The sequence below is a fragment of the Heterodontus francisci genome, chromosome 2, assembly GCF_036365525.1.
Source record: "Heterodontus francisci isolate sHetFra1 chromosome 2, sHetFra1.hap1, whole genome shotgun sequence".
NCBI classification, from domain to species: Eukaryota; Metazoa; Chordata; class Chondrichthyes; order Heterodontiformes; family Heterodontidae; genus Heterodontus; species Heterodontus francisci.
Window position 1 is genome coordinate 212,874,462 of NC_090372.1, and position 23,082 is coordinate 212,897,543.

General features: G+C 45.5%; 1 protein-coding gene across 1 annotated transcript in view; it reads right to left on the bottom strand.

The window, feature by feature from the left end:
• Positions 1–16,462: 16,462 nt before the first annotated feature.
• The window catches only part of gars1 (glycyl-tRNA synthetase 1), a 61,552-nt gene continuing 54,932 nt past the window's right edge, over positions 16,463–23,082 (bottom strand). Inside the window, exons 16-17 of the mRNA XM_068015727.1 lie at positions 20,209–20,399; positions 16,463–16,773 (exon numbers count right to left, since the gene is read on the bottom strand). Of these exons, the coding sequence (XP_067871828.1) occupies positions 16,657–16,773; positions 20,209–20,399 (308 nt within the window). The 3' untranslated portion in view covers positions 16,463–16,656. The remainder of the gene's footprint in view (positions 16,774–20,208; positions 20,400–23,082) is intronic.

The window sequence follows — 23,082 nt, forward strand, 5'->3', positions numbered from 1 at the left end:
AAGTGTTTCACAGCCAATGAAGTACTTTTTGAAGTGTAGTCACTGTTGTAATATAGCAAACTTGACAGGCAACGTGCACACAGCAAGCTCCCATAAACAGCAATGAGGTCTTCTGTTGAAGTGATCTTGGTTATAGGATAAATATTGGGGATTGGTGGGGAGAACGCCTCTCCTCTTCTTCGAAATAGTGCCATGGGATCTTTTCCATCCACCTGAGAGGGCAGATGGGGCCTCTGATAATGCAGTGCTCCCTCAGTACTGATACACAGGCAACGTAAGATGGATGTTGGAAATCTGAAATAACAGCAGAAAATGCTGGAAATCCTCAGCAGGTCAGGCAGCAAGTGCGGGGAGGGAAACATAGTCACCTGACCTGAAACATTAACTCTGTTTCACAGATGCTGCCTGATCTGCTGAGCATTTCTAGCATTTTCTACTTGTGTTCCCTCATTATTGCCCTAGTTGTGTGATCCTAGATCCTGTGCTCAAGTCTCTGGAGTAGGACTTGAACTCAAAGCTTTGACTCAGAGGCAAAAGGCACTAAGCGACGGCAGACAGCTACACTTCCACCAGTCAGGGAAGCCCTCTGTTCATCTGCCCATACAAAAGATATACAAGGGTCAGGACCTAAGCAGTGAATCTGCATTGCCTCCAATGTCAACCTGGAGATCCATTCTGCAAGAGGAGATGAGGCTGTGGACTGAGGGCTTGCTGCATAGTCAGTGAAGGGAGTGATGTGTGGGATGGATGGGGAAGGAGGCATCAGCTGTGAGTGGTACTCAGTGTCTCCCATCCACTGTCCTCTCCTGTCCAGTTCGAGATGAAGATGACCATGTCCATCATCTGGGTGGTTTGGTAGGGTTCCGGTGGGTACGTAGGTGACTGCTAAAGCTGAACTGTTCCCAAAGGTTCTGCTGAAAATAGGGCAGGATACTGCAAACAAATGAGTTTGGATGCGCTGCTGGCTAGGGATTTCCTCTCCTTGCATTTTCTCTCCACCTCTGATATGCGCTTGCTTTCGAAGAAGGCCACACCAGGTTGCACCAGGTGCAGCGATCGTGGGCAAGTTTGTCTCAGGACTTGGGGACGACATCAAAACTCCTAAGCGAAGTCTTCAGATTGTCCTTGTAGCACTTCCTTTGACCGCCATGAGAGCGCACCCCACACTCAATCTCTCCATAGAAGATTTGCTTTGATAAGCGAGTGTCAGGCATTCTGACTACATGACCAGCCTAAATCTGTTGTGACTGTCTCAATATGGTGTGGATGTGCCAGCTTGGGTGGGCACCACAGTGTCTGGTATCTTGTCCTGCCACCTGATCTTTAGAAACTTCCAAAGGCAGCTCAAGTGAAAGCGTTGGGCATGACACTCATAGACTGGGGAGGCAGTGGCGTAGTGGTAATGTCACTAGACTAGCAATCCAGAGCCCAGCTAATGCTCTGGGAGATGGGTTTGAATCCCACCACAGCAGATGGTGAAATTTGAATTCAATTAATGAATCTGGAATTAAAAGCTAGTCTAATGGTGACCATGAAACCATTGTCGATTGTTGTTAAAAACCCAATGGTTCACAAATGACCTTTAGGGAAGGAAATCTGTCCTTACCTGGTCTGGCCTACATGTGAGTCCAGACCCACAGTAACGTGGTTGACTCTTAACTGCCCTTTGAAACAGCATAGCAAGCTATTCAGATGTCAAGGGCAATTAGGGATGGGCAATAAATGGCCGAGCCACTGACACCCACATCCCACAAAACGAATCAAACACAGTCCAAGTCTCGCATACGCAGTGCAGAGTGGGCAGGACTATTGCTCTGTAGACCTTGTTTGGTTGGCAGACTTACTCCTCTTTATTTCCAGCCTGATGTTCGAATTCTGCCAAAGGCTACACTTGTATAGACTTGGTAATTCTTGCACGTGTCTCGTCATCGATATAAACAGCTCGAGAGAGAGACAGAGTGTGTTGTTGAAATAGGCAAACTTATCCACTGCTGACAGGTTCTGCTCATGGACTGAAACTTTGGCCTTGAGATAGGGCTTTCCTGGAGCAGGTTGGTACATTACTTCAGTTTTCTTTGTGCTGATCGTAAGGTCGAAGTTGTCGCATGCATTGAAGAACAAGGCCGTGTTGCATTACATGTGCAGCTCTGAACCGGCAACTATCGCACAGTCATCGGTAAACAGGAAATCGCAATGCATGTCCTTGGAGACCTTGGATTTTATCCCAAATCATCTCAGATTGGGCAACTTCACATCCATGCGATTTCTGATTTTGATGCTAGGATCGCCATCATGGAAGGCATCAAAGAGCAGATGAAAAACATGCTGAAGAGGGTTGGTGCTAGCACACAGCCCTGCTTAACTCCATTAGTAACTGGGAATGGATCAGAAGACTCACCATCATCCAGGGCACGCACAAGCATGCAGCCATGGAACTGTCGAACCATTGTGATGAATTTCTCAGGGCAGCCAAATTTTTCCATTACCTTCCAAAAGCCCTCACGACTCATTGTGTCGAAGGCCTTGGTCAGGTCAACAAACGTGGTGTAGTGGTCCATTTTCTCTTCTTGGCATTTCTCCTGGAGCTATCTAACTGCAAATATCATATCAGTGGTTCCTTGACCTTTTCTGAAACCACACTGACTCTCTAGCAGAAGATTCTGATTGGGATGTTGCACTAAGAGGTTCAGAAGGATTCTGGAGGAGATTTTGCCGGTGATGGAGAGGAGTGAGATTCTTCTGTGATTGTCGCACAATTGGCAAATTCCTTTCCGCTTGTACAGGTGAACAATGGAGGCATCTTTGTATTCTTGTGGGATGGTTTACATATGAACATAACATATGAATTAGGAGCAGGAGTAGGCCATTCGGCCCCTCGAGCCTGCTTCACCATTTGGTAAGATCATGGCTGATCTGACTGTGGCCTCAACTCTACTTTCCTGTCTACTCCCATTGACTCTCTTGTCAATCAAGAATCTATCTACCTCAGCCTTAAAAATATTCAATGACCCTGCCTCCACTGCTTTCTGGGGAAGAGAATTCCACAAACTAACGACCCTCTGAGAGAAAAAATTTCTCCTCACCTCTGTCTTAAATGGGAGACCCCTTGTTTTTAAACTGTGTCCCCATTTCTAAGTCTCTCTCATAAGTGGAAACATCCTCTCAGAATACCCTCTGTTAGGCCCCCTCTAGATCTTATATGTTTCAGTAAGATCACCCCTCATTCTTCTAAACTCCAATGGATACAGGCCGAACCTGCTCAACCTTTCCTCATACGATAACCCCTTCATCCCAGGAATCAGTTGAGTGCACCTTTTCTGAACTGCTTCTATTGCAATTATATCCTTTCTTAAGTAAGGAGACCAAAACTGTAGACAGGACTCCAGATGTGGTCTCACCAACACACTATACAACACTATACTTCCCTACTTTTATGTTCCATTCCCCTTGCAATAAACAGCCATATTCCATTTGCCTTCCTAATCACTTGCTGTACCTGCATACTAACTTTTTGTGATTCATGTACCAGGACACCCAGATCCCTCTGGAGAGTTCTGCAATCTCTCTCCATTTAAATAATATGCTGTTTTTCTATTCTTCCTGTCAAAGTGGACAAGTTCACATTTTCCCACATTATACTCCATCTGCCAAATTTAACCTAAGTCCCTTTGCAGATTCCTTATATCCGCTTCACAACTTACTATCCTACCTATCCTTGTGTCATAAGCAAACTCAGCAACCTTCATCCAAGTCATTTGTACAGATTGTAAATAGTTGAGGCTCCACCACTGATTCTTGTGGCACTCCACTAGTTGCAGCTTGCCAACCTGAAAATGTCCCATTTATCCCTACTCTGCTTCCTGTTAGCTAACCAATCCTCTATTCATGCTAATATGTTACCCCCTACACCATGAGCTCCTATTTTGTGTAGTAAACTTTGATGTGGCACCTGATCTTCAGCTAGCTTCACCTGTTGCTCAAATTTTTGGGATACATTACCTTCCAGGGTAATTTGAGGTAGACTGGGCACTCTCCAGAGAATAAAATGACGGCCTTAAGCCCGTTCATAAGTTTGTGCGATATACAGCGAGAAATGATCTGATCAGGGTAGCCATTGTCACGCAATGAGCACCAGGTGAAGCTAGCTGTTTCACGCTGCTACTATGCAGTAGCAACATGTGTGGTGTTCGCCACTAACAGGATGCTGTCGTCAAGACAAATGAGTAATGTGATTATATGAATTTCAATGCCAGTGTGATGCTGGGTCGTGGATCGTATCAAACAACATGCTCCTTCCGCTGCTCGCAACGGGCCAGGTATAGGCCATACCCAACCAGCCCATGCTTGCAAAACTCAAAACTCAGTGTGCTAAGAAGTACGCTGACAACAAATTAAAGATTGTCAATAGGGTTCGCAGTGTGGCTCATTTTCACACACTGGAAGCTACATATATTAATACACAGGGCCCTGTTCTTTGCAGACAGAAAGAACATGTACACACATTGCACCTGTTTCAGCTAAACAAAATAAGTGACAGCCATTCGCTGGTTCATTCCTCAGGACAATGCCTTGACCAATCAGAGTCAAGCTGCCTGGTTTAAATTTCAAACAAAGCGTGGCAGTTAACTGCCAGCCATCATAAACTGGTGCATTCTCCATGGCAATGCCCCTACCAATCAGAGTTCAATTGTCAACCAATCAGCACTCTCTTCTCATACAGTATAAAGTTGTTGTTTTCCCTTACATTGGTATTCTTGTGGGTTGTCCTGATGAGTACAAGACAAAAAGCTTCGACAGCATGTCTCTATTTTCAGCAATACTCAAGTTCTGTACTACCAAACAACTATTTCTAATAGTTTTCTCAGTACCCTGTCCCTGGTGATTGTAATTGTTTTAAGTTCCTCCCTCCCTTTCACCTCTTGATTCACAATTGTTTCCAGGATGTTATTTGATTCTTCAACAGTGAAGACAGATGCAAAATATCTGTTTAAAGCTTCTGCCATTTCCTTGTTTCCCATTATCCCTATAGCCACTCTCTAGAGGTCACACCCTCACTTTTGTTACTCTTTTCCTTTTAAAATATTTGTAGAAACTCTTACTATCTGTTTTTATATTACTAGCTAGCTTTCTGTCATACTCTAACTTCTCCCTCCTTTTTTAGTCATTCTTTACTGGTTTTTAAATTCGGTCCAATCTTCTGACCTGTCATGAATCTTCGCAGAACTGTACGCTTTTTCTTTCAGTTTGATACTTTCTTCAACTTCCTTAGTTAGGCACGGATGGTGCATCCTTCTCCTAAAGTCTTTCTTTCTCACTGGAATGTATCTTTTCTGAGTGTTATGAAATAGCTCCTTAAATGCTGTCCTAACCTTTAACCTAATTTCCCAGTTCACTTTAGCCAGCTCAGTCTTCATACCCATGTAAATTGCCTTTATTTAAATTTAAAACACTAGTCTTACACCCACTCTTCTCTCCTTCAAACTGAATCTGAAATTCAACCATGCTACCTAGAGGCTCCTTTACTATGAGGTCATTAATTAATCCTGCCTCATTGCACATTACCAGGTCTAGAATAGCCTGTTCTCTGGTTGGCTCTAGAACATGTTGCTCTAAGAAATTGTTTCTCGCTCCCACATAGACTGAAGGAGTTCAGTGAGCTTCTTGACCAGGCATTGACTTCCAGCCTTGTAGAACTCAGCTGGGATAGCATCAGCTCCTGGAGTTTTGCCACTGGACAGGAGTTTCATAGGTTTTGCCATTTCTAACAGTGTGGGAGGGTTATCAAGAGAACAGTTGATGGCAACCTGTGGCAGCCTGTTATAGCCATCTTCATTGATGGATGACAGCCGATTGAGGATGTGGTTAAAACTCTTTTTGTCCATCTTTCTAGAACTTGGGCTTTCTCTGTGAGCAGTGTTGACCCATTGGCAACGAGGATTGGTCATGAACCAGTAAACTGGAGCCCGGAGACAGATTTCAGAGCATCGTAGAATCTCTTCCAGTCTTTGTGGTTAGCAATTGACTGGAGTTTGCCTGCTTTCTGATTCAGCCAAGTGTCTTGCATCTTTCTGATTCGGTAGGCATCGTGCTTGGATAGTGATAACTTGTCATTGAGGTAAGCACGACAGAGGCGATGTTTCTCCTTCAGTAGTTTCTGGATCATCTCATTGTTTTCGTTGAACGAATCTTGATGCTCATGGGAGGTAGGGCCAGGGATCTCAAGAGCAGTGGAGTGCACTATAACCCTGATAGTCGCCCAATCATCCTCGATGCAGTGAGTGTCCATGTTTGCTGTACATAGGCAGCTCTTGAGTTTCTATGAAAGATTCCTTTACAACTGCCTGTTTGAGCCTTGAGATATCAACACTCTTCTGGATCTTCATGTCCTGGGGGTGTCTAGCTTGATGTTTAGCTTTGAGATGATAAGACGGTGTTCAGTCCAGCAGTCAGTGCTGCAAATGGCTTTTGTTACACACACATCCTACCTATCTTCTACCTGGTGATGACATTGTCAATTAGATGCCAGTGCATGGGGGTGCATCTTGTTGCGGTTAGGGAGGTGGAAACTATGTCGGTGATTAAGAGCTCAGGCTCGGTTCACGTCTTCAGCTGGAGGAGACCATTGCTGTTACAACTGCCAATCCTATTTTTTCCGATGACCCCTTCCCATGCCTGGTGATCTGCACCAACTCTTGCGTTAAAGTCACCAAGAATGATTGCTGCTGTGCCAAAGTCGGACAAGCTGATCAAGGTGTGGAGGTTGTCATAAAATTTATCCTTGACTTCATCAGGGTTGGTCATGGTGGGGGTGCACACACTAGAGAGACTTGTTTGCCTGGTGCTGTGCAAGTGGAGCTTAAGCACCATCAGACAATTATTAACACCCTTGGGAAGGCAAATCAACTTACTGAAGCAATGGTTCATGACAGCAAAGCCTACACCAGCTTCACGCAGTTCTTCTTTACCATGGCTCCACCAAAAGAATGTGTAACCTGTGCCGATTTCCTTGAGCTGACCCTCCTCAGGTTGACGCGTCTTGCTGCCAGCAGTGATCTGGACGTTGTACCAAGCCAACTGTACCGAAAAGAGCAGTTCTTCTCTGAGGTCTGTCGGCGGTGGCATTGTCCATGAGGGTGTGCACGTTCCATACGCTAGTGGTAACCAGTGTCACCTTTACCTTTTTGAGATTGAAATAAGACCACATTGATGAGATCCCCACCAGCTGCAGCCTGCTGGCCAGGATAGGTGAAGCAGACAATGTTTGGGGTACCTTTTCTAGCCCCTTCCTCATTCTAGGGAGGTGAGCAGTGTAGTCTTGAAAAGAGCTGCTCAGTCTCTCATGGAGCTGCCGAGTTCCATTACTGATTCCTTCTGATGAAAAATAACCCTATGGCCTAAGCCGACTGTTTGTAGGTTTGTGGCGACATGTTCCCAGTGAATCCACACCTGTTGCTATGTCGCTCGCCCATCACCACAGGACTTGTGACAGCTGGATAATGGATGACAGATAAAGAAAGATAATAAACATGATTTGTGGGTGAATTGGATTTTAGTGAGGGAGGGTTGCACATTGTCAGCCTCACTCTCATCCTGGTCTATCTTGGTCCAGTGGCAAGATGAGACTAGACGGCTGAAGATAGATTCGGATGTAGTGTGTGACCAGGACTACTACTGTGTCTTGTCGAGCTCTGCGCATTCCACAACATGGCACTGAACTGCCTTCAAGACCATTGGACCCTAGATTGGTCTCATCTACCCAATCCACTGGAATCAATCTTTGCACGCCAAGGCAGACAAATCCTAAGTCGCCAAGGGTAGGAGACATGATGGCTACCCTTGCCTAGTTTGGCCCACCCACGAAGCAGTTTACTGTTATGCTAACAGCTCTTGGAGCCACAGGTGAGAGCTGGATCAAGGTGAGGACAAATACAGGATGAGCCACAAGGAGTGCGGCGAGCCCGCCCGTGAGAGGTGCTACCCACTCCCTTACACAGGCAACATCCTAGTGAATCTCCTCTGTACCCTCTCCAGTGCAATCACACCCTTCCTATAATGTGGCGACCAGAACTGTACACAGTACTCCAGCTGTGGCCTTACTAGCGTTTTATACAGCTCCATCATAACCTTCCTGCTCTTATATTCTATGCCTCGGCTAATAAAGGCAAGTATCCCATATGTTTTCCTAACCACCTTATCTACCTGTGCTGCTGCCTTCAGTGATCTATGGACAAGTACACCAAGGTCCATCTGACCCTCTGTACTTCCTAAGGTCCTACCATCTATTGTATATTTTCTTGCCTTATTAGTCTTCCCAAAATGCATCCCCTCACACTTCTTGGGAATAAATTCCATTTGCCACTGCTCTTCCCATCTTACCAGCTCATCTATATCATCCTATAGTTTAAGGCTTTCCACCTCACTATTTATGACACCACCAATTTTTGTGTCATCTGCGAACTTACTGATCATACCTCCTATATTCACATCTAAATCATTAATGCACACTACAAACAGCAAGGGTCCCAGCACCAATCCCTGCGATACACCACTGGTCACAGGCTTCCAATTGCAAAAAACAACCCTCGACCATCACCCTCTGCCTCCTGCCACTAAGCCAGTTTTGGATCCAATTTGCCAAATTGCCCTGGATCCCATGGGCTCTTACCTTCTTGACCAATCTCCCATGCAGGACCTTATCAAAAGCCTTACTGAAGTCCATGTAGACTACATCAACTGCTTTACCCTCATCTACACACCTAGTTACCTCCTCGAAAAATTCAATCAAATTCGTTAGACACGATCTCCCCCTGACAAAGCCATGCTAACTATTCTTGATTAATCCCTGCCTCTCCAAGTGGAGATTAATCTTGTCCCTCAGAATTTTTTCCAATAGTTTCCCTACCACTGATGTTAGACTCACTGGCCTGTAGTTACCTAGTTTATCCCTACTACCCTTCTTGAATAATGGTACCACATTCGCTGACCTCCAGTATTCTGGCACCTCTCCTGTGGCCAGAGAGGATTTGAAAATTTGTGTCAGAGCCCCTGCTATCTCCTCCCTTGCCTCACATAGCAGCCTGGGATACATCTCATCTGGGCCTGGGGATTTATCCACTTTTAAGCCCGCTAAAACAGCTAATACCTCCTCCCTTTCAATGCTAATTTGTTCAAATATATCACAATCCCCCTCCCTGATCTCTACACCGACATCAACCTTCTCCATAGTGAACACAGATGAAAAGTAATCATTTAAAACCTCACCTACATCCTCCGGCTCCACACACACATTGCCACTTTGGTCCCTAATGGGCTCTACTCTTTCCCTGGTTATCCTCTTGCCCTTAATATACTTATAAAACTTTCCTTTATCTTACCCACCAGTGTTTTTTCATGCCTCCCCCTCTTCACTATCCTAATTACTTTTTTAAGTACCCCCCCTCCCCCCCCACTTACACTTTCTATACTCCTCTAGGTCCTCCGCTGTTTCAGCCCTCTGAATCTGCCATAAGCCTCCTTTATTTTCCTTATCCAATCCCATATATCCCTTGACATCTGGGGTTCCCCGGACTTGTTGGTCCTACCCTTCACCTTCCTGGAAACATGTTGGCCCTGAACTCTCACTATTTCCTTTTTGAATGACTCCCGCTGGTCTGATGTAGACTTTCCTACAAGTAGCTGCTCCCAGTCCACTTTGGCCAGATCTGTTTTATCATATTGAAATCGGCCTTCCCCCAATTTATACCTTTATTTCTGGTTCCTCTTTGTCCTTTTCCATAACAACCTTAAATCTTGCAGAGTTATGGTCACTATCCCCGAAATGCACCCTCATTGACACTTCTGTCACTTGTCCAGCTTCATTCCCTAAGATTAAGACCAGTACCGGCCTTTCTCTTGTAAGACTTTCTATGTGCTGGCTCAAAAAGATCTCCTGGATTAAGAATTCTGCCCTTTAAGACTTTTGCCCCAAGACTATCACAGTTAATATTGGGGAAGTTGAAATCCCCTACTATTATTACCCTATTATTTTTACACCTTTCTGAGATTTGCTGACATATCTGCTCCTCTATCTCTCCCTGACTGTTTGGAGACCTGTAGTATACTGCCAGCAAAGTGATTGCCTCCTTTTTGTTTTTAAGTTCTACCCATAGGATCTCATGTGAGGAAGATGAGATATCATCCCTCCTTACTGCAGTAATTGACTCCTTGATCAACAGTGCAATGCCACCTCCTCTTTTACCACCTCCCCTGTTATGCCTGAAGATTCTATACCCTGGAATATTGAGCTGCCAGTCCTGCCCTTCCCTCAACCATGTCTCTGTGATAGCAATAATATCATAATGGAAGCGGTTTAGTGACCCAGTGAAGGCAGGAAAAGCGAGCGTGCTGCCCCATGCTCCGACGCTATTGATGACTGGCCACTCTGCATCCTTGCAGTTCAAATCGATGCTAACAGAGTCAGGTAGCATGAACCAGGGATCTCCTGCACTCTTACACTACCTATGCATGGCCCTCCACTCACAGATCCTGCCAGCAGCACTGAACTGATCGCCTTAGAAACATAGGAACAGAAGGCCATTCAGCCCCTCAAGCCTGTCTGCCATTGTTAGATCATGGTTGATCCATATCTTAATTCCATTGATCAGGACTTGGTTCTGTTAATACCCTTACCTAAAAAAGATTTGGCTGCACAGCTGTGATGGCCAAGTGGTCCATGTGTTGGACTCAAAATGCAATGTGATTTCCCTGTGGAGTTTTGAACCCCATGTTGTTCAGTGTCAATCTCAGTGCTTCAAATAGAACGGTTTGCCTTCAGAGTTAATTGCTCTAACTGCGTGGTTCACAAACATTCTTGTTTGAAGGAACCCCTTATTCAAAGGATTAGTAATCACGACCACACCCCATCTAAATTATATCATTTACTCATGATATGAAAGCGCTGCATGTAAAGAGCATTTTAATAATGTTTTTAAGAAAACAGGCATTTATTTACAGATATCAGTGAGAAGGGTGTGTCCCCCTAAATATTTAAAAACTTCCCTTCTCTTGAACAAGGCTGAACTCACCTGGGCCCACCACCAGCCTTGGGAACCGCGGGCCTACCTGGTGACATTCCTGCCCCTCTCAGCGTTCCTCCATGTGCGCTGCCCTCCTAGCTGAAACAACCAGCCCACTATCTCCTGCACATGTGGTGGCCACACTCCACTTCCACGTCCCAGTTTACACCAAGCCTGCCTCCGGCTGCTGCTCATTTTCTTCCTCAAGGACTCACCTGGAATGTCCCTGCAGACCCCCAGGGGTCCACATACCCCAGTTTGAGAACCAGTGCTCACACTTCTTCCACACTGGATGCAAGCCGATAACACGGTGGTTAGATAAGTTAGACAAGAAAAACCTGTTCCCATTAACTGATGGTACAAGGACTAGGGACACAGATTGAAGGTTTTGGGAAACAGATGCAGAGGGATGTGAGGAAAAGCTTTTTTACACAGCGGGCAGTAATGACTTGGAACTCGCTGCCCACAAGGGTGGTGGAAGTAGAGACAATCAAAGACTTCAAAAGGAAATTCGATGGCCGCTTGAAGGAAATAGACTTGCAGGGCAATGGTGATCTGGCAGGGGGAGTGGGACTAACTGGATTGCTCTGCGGAGAGCCAGCATAGACTCAATGGGACGAATGGCCTACTTCTACATCGTAAATGACTCTATAAGCAAAGGGACTCATTGTCATGTATAATTTCCACACCACTACCTATCAACAGAACATGCTGACTATTCCCAAACTCCACAACTGGGAACTTTACTCAGCTATATCCCTGCCTTGTTCAACTTGGAATCACGAGCAGCATACTTCACACTGGGGCCAAACGTTATCATTCCTAGAAATAGGTGAGGGGGCAGCTGTACGTTCCAGAAGAACCTGCTCTTAATGATTTACTGCTAATAGTTATCTCTAGCTTTGATGGAACAGAGGAATCTTTAATACACACAAGAAAACTTAAGAGTTTGATCTGAAATGATTTTGTCACCATTCCAATGACTTGTCTGGATGAAGTGGCTTTTTTTTAAACTGATCTCTGACACTGTCCCTTTAACTAATTGTGCAATTGGCAGATTCCTCTGTGCCAGAGATTTTTACTTATGGTTTCTGCAAGTAATCTGTAATATGTTCTGAAGTGCTCTGAACCAGACATCTATCATCAAAATTTTCTTCAGTAAATAAACTCTGAGTAATTAAATGTGTTGTCATTCTCTGGATCTATAGTAACTGCAACACAAGGTCAGTAAAGATCTTGATCAGTATTTTATTCCCACTTGACATTACTTAATTACAGTCTTCACCGTACTCTGCATTGAGACCAATTATTAACTGCCTTCTTTCATTAACCTGGACCATTTGACAGGTGGTTGGGAGTTATGGATCTGACGATCAAATTGAATGGCAGAACAGGCTTGAGGGGCTGAATGTTTTAAAATTATTCATTTCATGGGATGTGGGCATCACTGACAAAAGCCAGCATTTATTGTCCATCCCTAAATGCCTTTGAGAAGGTGGTGGTGAGCCGCCTCCTTAAACCACTACAGTCTACCTAGTGCTGTACACCCACAGTGCTGTTAGAGAATTTGTGTGGGTTGGAGGGGAACTTGCAGGTGGTGGTGTTCCCCTGCGTCTGCTGCTCTTACCCTTCTAGTTGGTAGAGGTCGCAGGTTTGGAAGGTGCTGCAGAAGGAGGCTTGGTGAGTTGCTGCAGTGCATCTTGTAGATGGTACACACTGCTGCCACTGTTCACCGATGGTGGAGGGAGTGAATGTTTAAGATGGTGGATGGGGTGCCGATGGGGTGGGCTGCTTTGTCCTGGATGGCGTCGAGCTTCAAGTGTTGTCGCAGCTGCACCCACCCAGGCAAGCGGAGAGTATTCCATCACACTCCCGACTTGTGCCAGGCGGTGGATAGGCTTTGGGGAGTCAGGAGGTGGGTCCAGACAGACACAATTTAGACCCTTCAATTAAATCTCCCCAAAGTCTACACTTGTCTAGAGTAAATAAAAAGACCCTTGTCCCTCAAGTCTATTAACTGGGGATTGTTCTAGTGATCCTCCATTGAACCTATTCCAAGACCTCTAACACCCAGTATGTGAGGGAGCATCACTGGGATGTTACTCAATTGCAAAAAGCCCAGGTCTCTCCAGCCATTCCTCTTAAGACTTCTGACACTGGTGGTCATACCTCATGGTCTTCCCTGTACTACCTCCAATGTTTGAATATTTCACTTATTTCTTGGCCAACAGAACTGGACACAGTGCAGTCTGAACAGAGCAGTAGTATTCTATCCTTTTGCTTCTGTTATTCAATGTTCCATTGGTTAGCTGATAGCTGCTCTGCATTGACCGGCCATGTTTTAACTTTGAGTCTAATACTCCTAGATCTTTGTTGGCTTCAGCTTCAACTGTATTCACAAAAGTCATAGAATCATACAGCACGAGAACAAGGCCAATGTGACTGCTATTAAAGAACTATCTAATTAGTCCCATTCCCTTCCTCTTTTCCAATCGCCTGCAAATTCTTCCTTTTCAACTATATATCCAATTGCTTTTGAAAGTTACGATCGAACCTGCTTCTACTGCCTTTTTAGGCACTGCATCCCATATCATAACAATGGAGTGTAAAAAGTCTCCAGTTTACCAATTATTGTAAACCTGTCTCCTCTGGTTATCGACTTATTCATCAGTGGAAACAGTTTCTCCCCATTTAAACCCTCCAACCCAATCACTGAACACACATGCGCTGTTTACGCCTCCTATGAGTAGTACTTTATGTATCACCATTAACTTAACAATCTGCTATTGTTCTTCCCACACACACATCCGGTCCACCTCATTCTGTAGTTTCCCAGTTAACCTCTTCCAATTCCATTGCTGCTCCAAATTTGGAGTCATTTGAAAATCTAACCACTTGACCTAAATTCAGGTCATTTATGTAAATTAGAAACAGTAGCCGGTCCCAGGACCTTCCCACTTTAACATGACTATTCGAATGAACGTGTGGACTTGCTCATGACAGCAGCTTCTCCTCAAACATCTTCAGCTGCTTCATCAATAGCTTTCCGTCACTAGATTAGGAACAGGGCTTAACTCTATTCACGACTGCTCCAATAATGGAGCAGCTGATGCCAGCCGACAGCAGGACATGGATAACTTCCAATCAAGATTTATTTCCCATAGTATCCAATATTCCATATATAATCAGTAACCCACTCCTGGGTATTAGAGTCCAGTCTGTAACTCACTCCCGGGTATCCATTATTCTATATATAAACCACCTGTACCCCTCGATTAGATTCCAGTCTGTAACTCACTCCCGGGTATCCAGAACCAGGCAGAGTCAGCATGGATTTATGAAAGGGAAATCATGCTTGACAAATCTACTAGAATTCTTCGAGGATGTAACTAGTAGAGTTGATGAGGGGGAGCCAGTGGACGTGGTTTATGTGGACTTTCAGAAGGCTTTCAACAAAGTCCCACATAATAGATTAGCGTGTTAAATTAAAGCGCATGGGATTGGGGGTAGTGTATTGCGATGGATAGAAAATTGGTTGGCAGACAGGAAACAAAGTAGGAATAAATGGGTCTTTTTCCGAATGGCAGGCAGTGACTAGTGGGGTACCGCAGGAATCGGTGCTAGGACCCCAGCTATTCACAATATATAAATGATTTAGATGAGGGAACTAAACGTAATATCTCCAAATTTGCAGATGACACAAAACTGGGTAGGAGGGCGAGTTGTGAGGGGAATGCAGATAGGCTTCAGGGTGATTTGGACAAGTTGAGTGAGTGGGCAAATACATGGCAAATGCAGTATAATGTGGATAAATGTGAGGTTATCCACTTTGGTAGCAAAAACAGGAAGGCAGATTATCTGAATGGCTATAAACTGAGAGAGGGGAATATACAATGAGACCTTGGTGTTCTCGTACACCAGTCGCTGAAGGTAAGCATGCAGGTGCAACAGACAGTAAAAAAGGCAAATGTTGGCCTTCATAGCGAGAAGATTCGAGTACAGGAGCAGGGATGTCTTGCTGCAATTATACAGGGCCTTGGTGAGGCCACACCTGGAATATTGTGTGCAGTTTTGGTCTCCTTATCTGAGGAAGGATGTTCTTGCTATCGAGGGAGTGCAGCAAAGGTTTACCAGACTGATTCCTGGGATGGCGGAACTGACATATGAGGAGAAATTGAGTCAGTTAGGATTATATTCGCTGGAATTCAGAAGAGTGAGGGGGAATCTCAGAGAAACCTCTAAAATTCTAACAGGACTTGACAGGGTAGATGCAGGAAGGATGTTCCCGATTGTGGGGGAGTCCAGAACCAGGGGTCATAGTCTAAGGATATGGGGTAAACATTTCAGGACTGAGATGAGGAGAAATTTCTTCACCCAGAGAGTGGTGAGCCTGTGGAATTCGTTACCACAGAAAGCAGTTGAGGCCAAAACATTGTATGTTTTCAAAAAGGAGTTAGATATAGCTCTTGGGTCTAAAGGGATCAAAGGATGTGGGACAAAAGTGGGAACAGGTTACTGAGTTGGATGATCAGCCTACTCCTGCTCCTATTTTCTATGTTTCTATGTCACTCGCTCACTGCGCAGACTCAGTTTCGTCCCGGACTCCCAGCTCAGCTAAGTTTTTTTTATTTTTAATACTTACCGGCAGAGCACTTACCTTGTGTGTCCGGCCCAAGCCTACACGTCATCGGGTTCAGGTCTGGTAGCAGGCCTTTACTCCCAGGTATCCATTATTCTATATACAAACCACCCAAACCCCTCGATTAGATTCCAGTCTGTAACTCACTCCTGGATATCCATTATTCTATATTCAAACCACCCAAACCCGATTAGAATCCAGTCAGGGTTATTTTGTGGAATTATGTAGAGGTAAAGTTAAGTGGGAGGATTTTTCCTCAGTTGACTGCTAGGGGACCTTGTCTCCCATTCTATGGAAATCCCCTCCCTGTCCCAAGGCATTCACTGGAGGGGGACAGCAAATTGCTCAGGTGCCTTTGCGCCTATAAGCAGAGTCAGTAAACTGTTTAAAGTTTCTACAGAGTGCACCTTAAATTACAATTTAGATGTTTGGTTAGCACCACAGCCTCACAGCTCCAGGGACCCGGGTTCGATTCTGGGTACTGCCTGTGCGGAGTTTGCAAGTTCTCCCTGTGACCGCGTGGGTTTTCGCCGGGTGCTCCGATTTCCTCCCACAGCTAAAGACTTGCAGGTGATAGGTAAATTGGTCGTTGTAAATTGCCCCTAGTGTAGGTAGGTGGTAGGGAATATAGGATTACTGTAGGGTTAGTATAAATGGGTGGTTGTTGGTTGGCACAGACTCGGTGGGCCGAAGGGCCTGTTTCAGTGCTGTATCTCTAAATAAATAAATAAAAACAAAATCTCGAGGCAGCGCATAAAAGACAATCAGCCAATTCACTTTCAGGTTTAATTGTACAGAATTGCGTTAAATTCTTCCATAATCGTGCAGCAAGGGGCACAGGTACGACAGTCACCAGTTCTTTAATGTGTTTTCAGCCAGGTCTGTACTACCAATATTAACAGCACAGCTCACTGTGCCTGGGCTGTACAGAGGATGGGAGAGAGAGATGCTGAGACGTGACATTCAATTTTCTTTCTTGCTGGTTTCCTGCCCTTCAAACAAGGGGTACTTGGCCTCGATATCAGCCCAGGTCAGGGAACCATTGGCTAAATCTCGGACAACTTGGGGCAGTTCTGAAACCTGTGGGAAAAAAAAATTAAGGTGAATAGTTTGGGTGAGGATAGGAGTGAGGGTCACGCTAGTATCAGTCTCGCCACTCACAGCAACTTTGGAGCTGGTTCATTTGTGAAATGCATCGTTGAGTGTGGAACTGAGGCACACACACTCGGGCTGTATGTGGACATTGCAGATTGACCCAACTACTGCACATCCCAGCCAAACAGCAGCAGTGTGAGGAACCACTTCCGCAAACCGGTGTCCTATCACTCCATAGAGTCGTCTAGAAAAACTTAAAGGTACAGGAAACTGGGAGGAGAGTGATGGATGAGGACTTGTGTTAAGAAGTTAGGAAACAGAGCGGGAGTGATAGAAACATAATGATAGAGAAGGAGAGGTCTTGAGTAGACCTCCGAAAATGCCGGAGAGTTTTTGCTCCTGATCCAGAAGCTGGTGCGGATATAACAAAGCTGCTCAGTTAGGGGGACGAGGCCACTACCTGCCTGGTCTGTAATGGCTCAGCTATGCATTGGGGAAAGTCAGCTGCTCATACTTTTGTAACAGTACAAGGAACAGGGGCTCACACCTCCGTCTTCCGCAGTTACGTTTGCGCACGGGTGTCCCTGGAGAAGGAGCATGCGCCGTCTGCCAGTTCACTTCGAGGCCTTCCGCGACCGGGGGGCACCGCACGGACTGGAGTGCATCATCGATGCTGAAAATACTAGTTTAATTTGAGTTTCTGTTTCAATTATTCGATTTTAATAAAGTTATTTATTTAAAATGTATATAAAGGGGGTCTGGGGAATAAAGATAACCTTATATAAAAAAAGGCACAGTAGCGCAGTGGTTAGCACTGCAGCCTCACAGCTCCAGGGACCTGGGTTCAATTCTGGGTACTGCCTGTGCGGAGTTTGCAAGTTCTCCCTGTGTCTGCATGGGTTTCCTCCGGGTGCTCTGGTTTCCTCCCACATGCCAAAGACTTGCAGGTTGATGGGTAAATTGGCCATTAGCAATTGCCCCTAGTATAGGTAGGTGGTAGGGAAATATAGGGACAGGTGGGGATGTGGTAGGAATATGGAATTAGTGTAGGATTAGTATAATTGGGTGGTTGATGGTCAGCAGAGACTCGGTGGGCCGAAGGGCCTGTTTCAGTGCTGTATCTCGAAACTAAACTGTCCCATCAAACACTCCCAGGACAGGTACAGCACGGGGGTGAGATACAGAGTAAAGCTCCCTAAAAGATAAAGAAGCGAAAAAAAAACAGGGTTAGATACAGAGTAAAGCTCCCTCTACACGGCAGGGCGTGGGCCAGGAGGAGGATCTCCTTGTCGGTCTGCTCCTGGGCCTGGCCAAGGTGGCAATTCACAGGAACAGGCTGCGGGGCGTCGGGGGGTCCATCCTCCCCGATTGCCTGCCCCTCTTCCACGGTTACATTCGCGCCTGGGTGTCCCTGGAGCGGGAGCATGCAGTGTCCGCCGGCACGCTTGAGGCCTTCCGCGACCGGTGGGCATCGCAGGGACTGGAGTGCATCATCGACGCCGAGAATGGCATTTTAATTTGAGTTTTGGTTTATTTTTCTGTTTTAATAAAATTATTTTTGTAAATATGTATATATAGGGGGGCCTGAGGAATAAAGGCCCCCTCGACATGAAAAATATAAAAGGGGCCTGGGGTATAAAGGCCACCTTATATTAAAAAAAATGGGGCGTTAGAAAAAAAAATAAGGGGAAAAAAAAGCGGGGTTAGATACAGAGTAAAGCTCCCTCTACACTGTCCCATTAAACACTCCCAGGACAGGTACAGCACGGGTTAGATACAGAGTAAAGCTCCCTCTACACAAAAAAGAAAACAAAAAGCAATACTGGCCTCTCAACCACAGGCAGCTTGTGTTTAGGGAGAACTGAAAATAAACATGGGCAGTGAGAGAAGGGGTGAGAAAATCAGGGGTAGAGGTCTCCCCCACCCTCCCTCTTCTCCCCCACCCTACCAATACTGGGCACTGGAAGAAAGTGGACAAAGGCAGAAAGGCAACGAGCCAGTAACAAGAAGGAGGGAAGGAAACAGCTCACAGACAACAGGAGATCTCAAGCCCCAACAAATCACCTGAGCAACAGGAAATGTAATCTCAATCTGGCCAGTCTGCCTCAAATCAGAATTGCTGGAAACTCAGGCTGGAACAATATGGAGGCAAGTCCATATGATGGGTACAAGTGACTGCAGTGCCACTGAGTGGCTGAGGATGACTGTGTGATAGTCATGTGGATACTACATGAAGCTGGGGGCTTATAAAAAGAACGGCCTTGAGCAAGGGACGAACAGCACAACCACAACAAAGGAGCAGACGGCTTGAAGACAGTCACCGGCTATCCAAAGAGTTTGGGTAATATTCAGCTGATGTACTTGTTACAGTATGCAACTAGTTTTAATCGACTCTTAAAATTGCTGATTGCCACTGCATTGTTCACCTAGTCAAATCAGTTTACAGGGACCAGGCCAGGGGTCGGTAACCTTTCACATCTCATTCGCGGCTCCCAACCTTTTCCAGTTGGATCACGTTAACATGAAAGAAGCCCTAAAAAAGTTAAGAGAAGTAACATCTGTGCTTTTATTGTGGGGATAAAAGGCTAATTAATTATGTTGCACTCTGTGGTTTCAAACGATCATTTTAATGAGAAACATCATTGTGCTCTAAATTAACCTGTTCCGAATGGTATAGCTACACCACGGTTATAGATGATGCCTTTGGTTCGAGGAACAGGTTTTATGGCAGTTTCTAATAGAACTGAGATGATAAATTCTGAATGTGCTTTTAGAAGCTACTTTTTTTTTAAATCACAAGAATCAACAGCTGATAGAATTTGTTTTAAAGATGACTTTACTTACAAAATTATAGTAAAAAAAAAAGTTTAAAAATGCAATATTTCACAGTTAGGTCTATTTTAGTTCAAATTCAATACATGCATTTTATTGTATATGTAAATTATACATTCTATCAGAGATATATGGCAATTGTCAAATACTTGGTTTAGAAATGCCAAAACTTTGTCTTGTGGCTCCCGACTGTTTTTATTTTCAGCAAATATTTTTTTAAAAGGCTCTTCAGGTAAAAAAAAGTTTCTGACCCCTGAACTAGACCAAAGAGCAGTTTCCAACCTTTAATACTGCCCACGTATAGCAATCATACATACATGAGGGAGAAAGGAATAGAGGGATCTGGGGACAGGGCAGGATGAGGTAACTAAGAACAGGAGAAGGCTCGTGTGCAGTATAAACACCGGCAGTGACTGAATGGTCAGCTCCTGTGCTGTATGTTCTGTGTAATAATCTGCCTCCTGGCATTCCACAGTCAAAACCAACAGTGACTTCTCGATATCTGCAGACCATTACTGTTTTATTAGAGTTTACACCCAGCAACGCAGGGAGGTGAGTGTCAACAGTAAACTCACTCCTTATACCTACCTCAGCTCGGATCTGCCGCATCGAGTCGCGGTCCCTCAGCGTGGCCGTGTGGGGCACTTTGTTCACCGTGTCGAAGTCGATGGTTATGCCAAAAGCCACACCGATCTCATCCGTTCTCGCATACCGTCTCCCGATGGAACCGGACGAGTCGTCCACTTTGTGGGAAACGCCGTGTTTGGTGAGTGCTTCAGCTGCAGAGAGGGCGGACAGCGTCATTAGGGGAGCGTCACAGATGTTAGCGAACGCAACGGATGCACAACAGCAACCCCTCCATCCCACTGGGTTTCTCATTTGGGAGAAAATGGGCTTATCAGTGATAGGCAACATGGTTTTGTGCAGGGAAGGTCATGTCTTACCAACTTAATAGAATTCTTTGAGGAAGTGACAAAGTTGATTGATGAGGGAAGGGCTGTCGATGTCATATACATGGACTTCAGTAAGGCGTTTGATAAGGTTCCCCATGGTAGGCTGATGGAGAAAGTGAAGTCGCATGGGGTCCAGGGTGTACTAGTTAGATGGATAAAGAACTGGCTGGGCAACAGGAGACAGAGAGTAGCAGTGGAAGGGAGTTTCTCAAAATGGAGACGTGTGACCAGTGGTGTTCCACAGGGATCCGTGCTGTGACCACTGTTGTTTGTGATATACATAAATGATTTGGAGGAAAGTACAGGTGATCTGATTAGCAAGTTTGCAGACGACACTAAGATTGGTGGAGTAGCAGATAGTGAAGGGGACTGTCAGAGAATGCAGCAGAATATAGATAGATTGGAGAGTTGGGCAGAGAAATGGCAGATGGAGTTCAATCCGGGCAAATGCGAGGTGATGCATTTTGGAAGATCTAATTCAAGAGTGAACTATACAGTAAATGGAAAAGTCCTGGGGAAAATTGATGTACAGAGAGATTTGGGTGTTCGGGTCCATTGTTCCCTGAAGGTGGCAACGCAGGTCAATAGAGTGGTCAAGAAGGCATACGGCATGCTTTCCTTCATCGGACGGGGTATTGAGTACAAGAGTTGGCAGGTCATGTTACAGTTGTATAAGACTTTGGTTCGGCCACATTTGGAATACTGCGTGCAGTTCTGGTCGCCACATTACCAAAAGGATGTGGATGCTTTGGAGAGGGTGCAGAGGAGGTTCACCAGGATGTTGCCTGGTATGGAGGGCGCTAGCTATGAAGAGGGGTTGAGTAGATTAGGATTATTTTCATTAGAAAGACGGAGGTTGAGGGGGGACCTGATTGAGGTGTACAAAATCATGAGAGGTATAGACAGGGTGGATAGCAAGAAGCTTTTTCCCCAGAGTGGGGGATTCAATTACTCGGGGTCACGAGTTCAAAGTGAGAGGGGAAAAGTTTAGGGGGGATATGCGTGGAAAGTTCTTTACGCAGAGGGTGGTGGGTGCCTGGAACGCGTTGCTAGCGGAGGTGGTAGACGCGGGCACGATAGCGTCTTTTAAGATGTATCTAGACAGATACATGAATGGGCAGGAAGCAAAGAGATACAGACCACATGGGCGGCACAGTGGCGCAGTAGTTAGCACCGCAGCCTCACAGCTCCAGTAACCCGGGTTCAATTCTGGGTACTGCCTGTGTGGAGTTTGCAAGTTCTCCGTGTTTGCGTGGGTTTCCTCCGGGTGCTCCGGTTTCCTCCCACATGCCAAAAGACTTGCAGGTTGATGGGTAAATTGGCAATTAGCAATTGCCCCTAGTTTAGGTAGGTGGTAGGGAAATATAGGGACAGGTGGGGATGCGGTAGGAATATGGGATTAGTGTAGGATTAGTATAAATGGGTGGTTGATGGTCGGCACAGACTCGGTGGGCCGAAGGGCCTGTTTCAGTGCTGTATCTCTAAACTAAAAAAACTAAACCATTAGAAAATAGGCGTCAGGTTTAGATAGAGGATCTGGATTGGCGCAGGCTTGGAGGGCCGAAGGGCCTGTTCCTGTGCTGTAATTTTCTTTGTTCTCTCTACCTCCTTGGCAGCTTCCCCAGGGACTCCGAAGTTAACTCCCTCCCCCACTCATACCAATGATCTGTTCGAAGTCAGCAAATCTGTACAAATCAGGGAGAACTCTATTGGCCCCCTAAGGTTCAGCTACTCGCTAAGCAAACTTGGAGCTTAAACAGGGTATTATTATTTCACAAAAATCACACTGTATAATTAAAAAATCATTCTTGGCATGGCAGTATCACTGGCCCATCCCTAAATGCCCTCCATAAGCTGGTGATGAGCTGCATTTTTGAACCACTGCAGTCCATGTGGGGTAGGTACACCCACAGTGCTGTTAGGATGGGAGTTCCAGGATTTTGACCCAGTGACAGTGAAGGAACGGTGATATAGTTCCAAGTCAGGATGGTGAGAGAGACCGGGAGGGGAACTTGAAGCTGCAGATGTTCCCATGCACCTGCTGCATTTGCCTTTTTAGGTGGTTGAGGCAAGTGGAGCCTGTGAATAATGATGGAGACTCACTCCGCATCCATTGACAAGTGCCAGCCTCCTGTCTGAGAGATAAGGTTCATCCACAAGGGATAAATGTATTGTAGAAACGGCAGAGAACCGGGCACCCAGAGTCAGATCCATTACAACAGGGTTCCTAATGACTGTCGTCTCTGCTCCCATCACTGAGCAGATGCTGGGTTCTCCAGGGTTTATAATTAGCCAATTGGTGTCACGTCTTTGATGACAGAAAGTACCCCAAAAACATTTTTGTTTAAATGTGCTGCACCATTTATTTAGTGCATTTCCCCCAACTTCTTTAAGAACAGCTGTGCTGAGGAATTAGACTCTTTCTCATTGTCTGTAACTAGTACCAGGGCTGAATGTTTACAGGTCAGGTGCAGGTAAAATCTCCACTCTGTCCCCATCATTGTGCCTT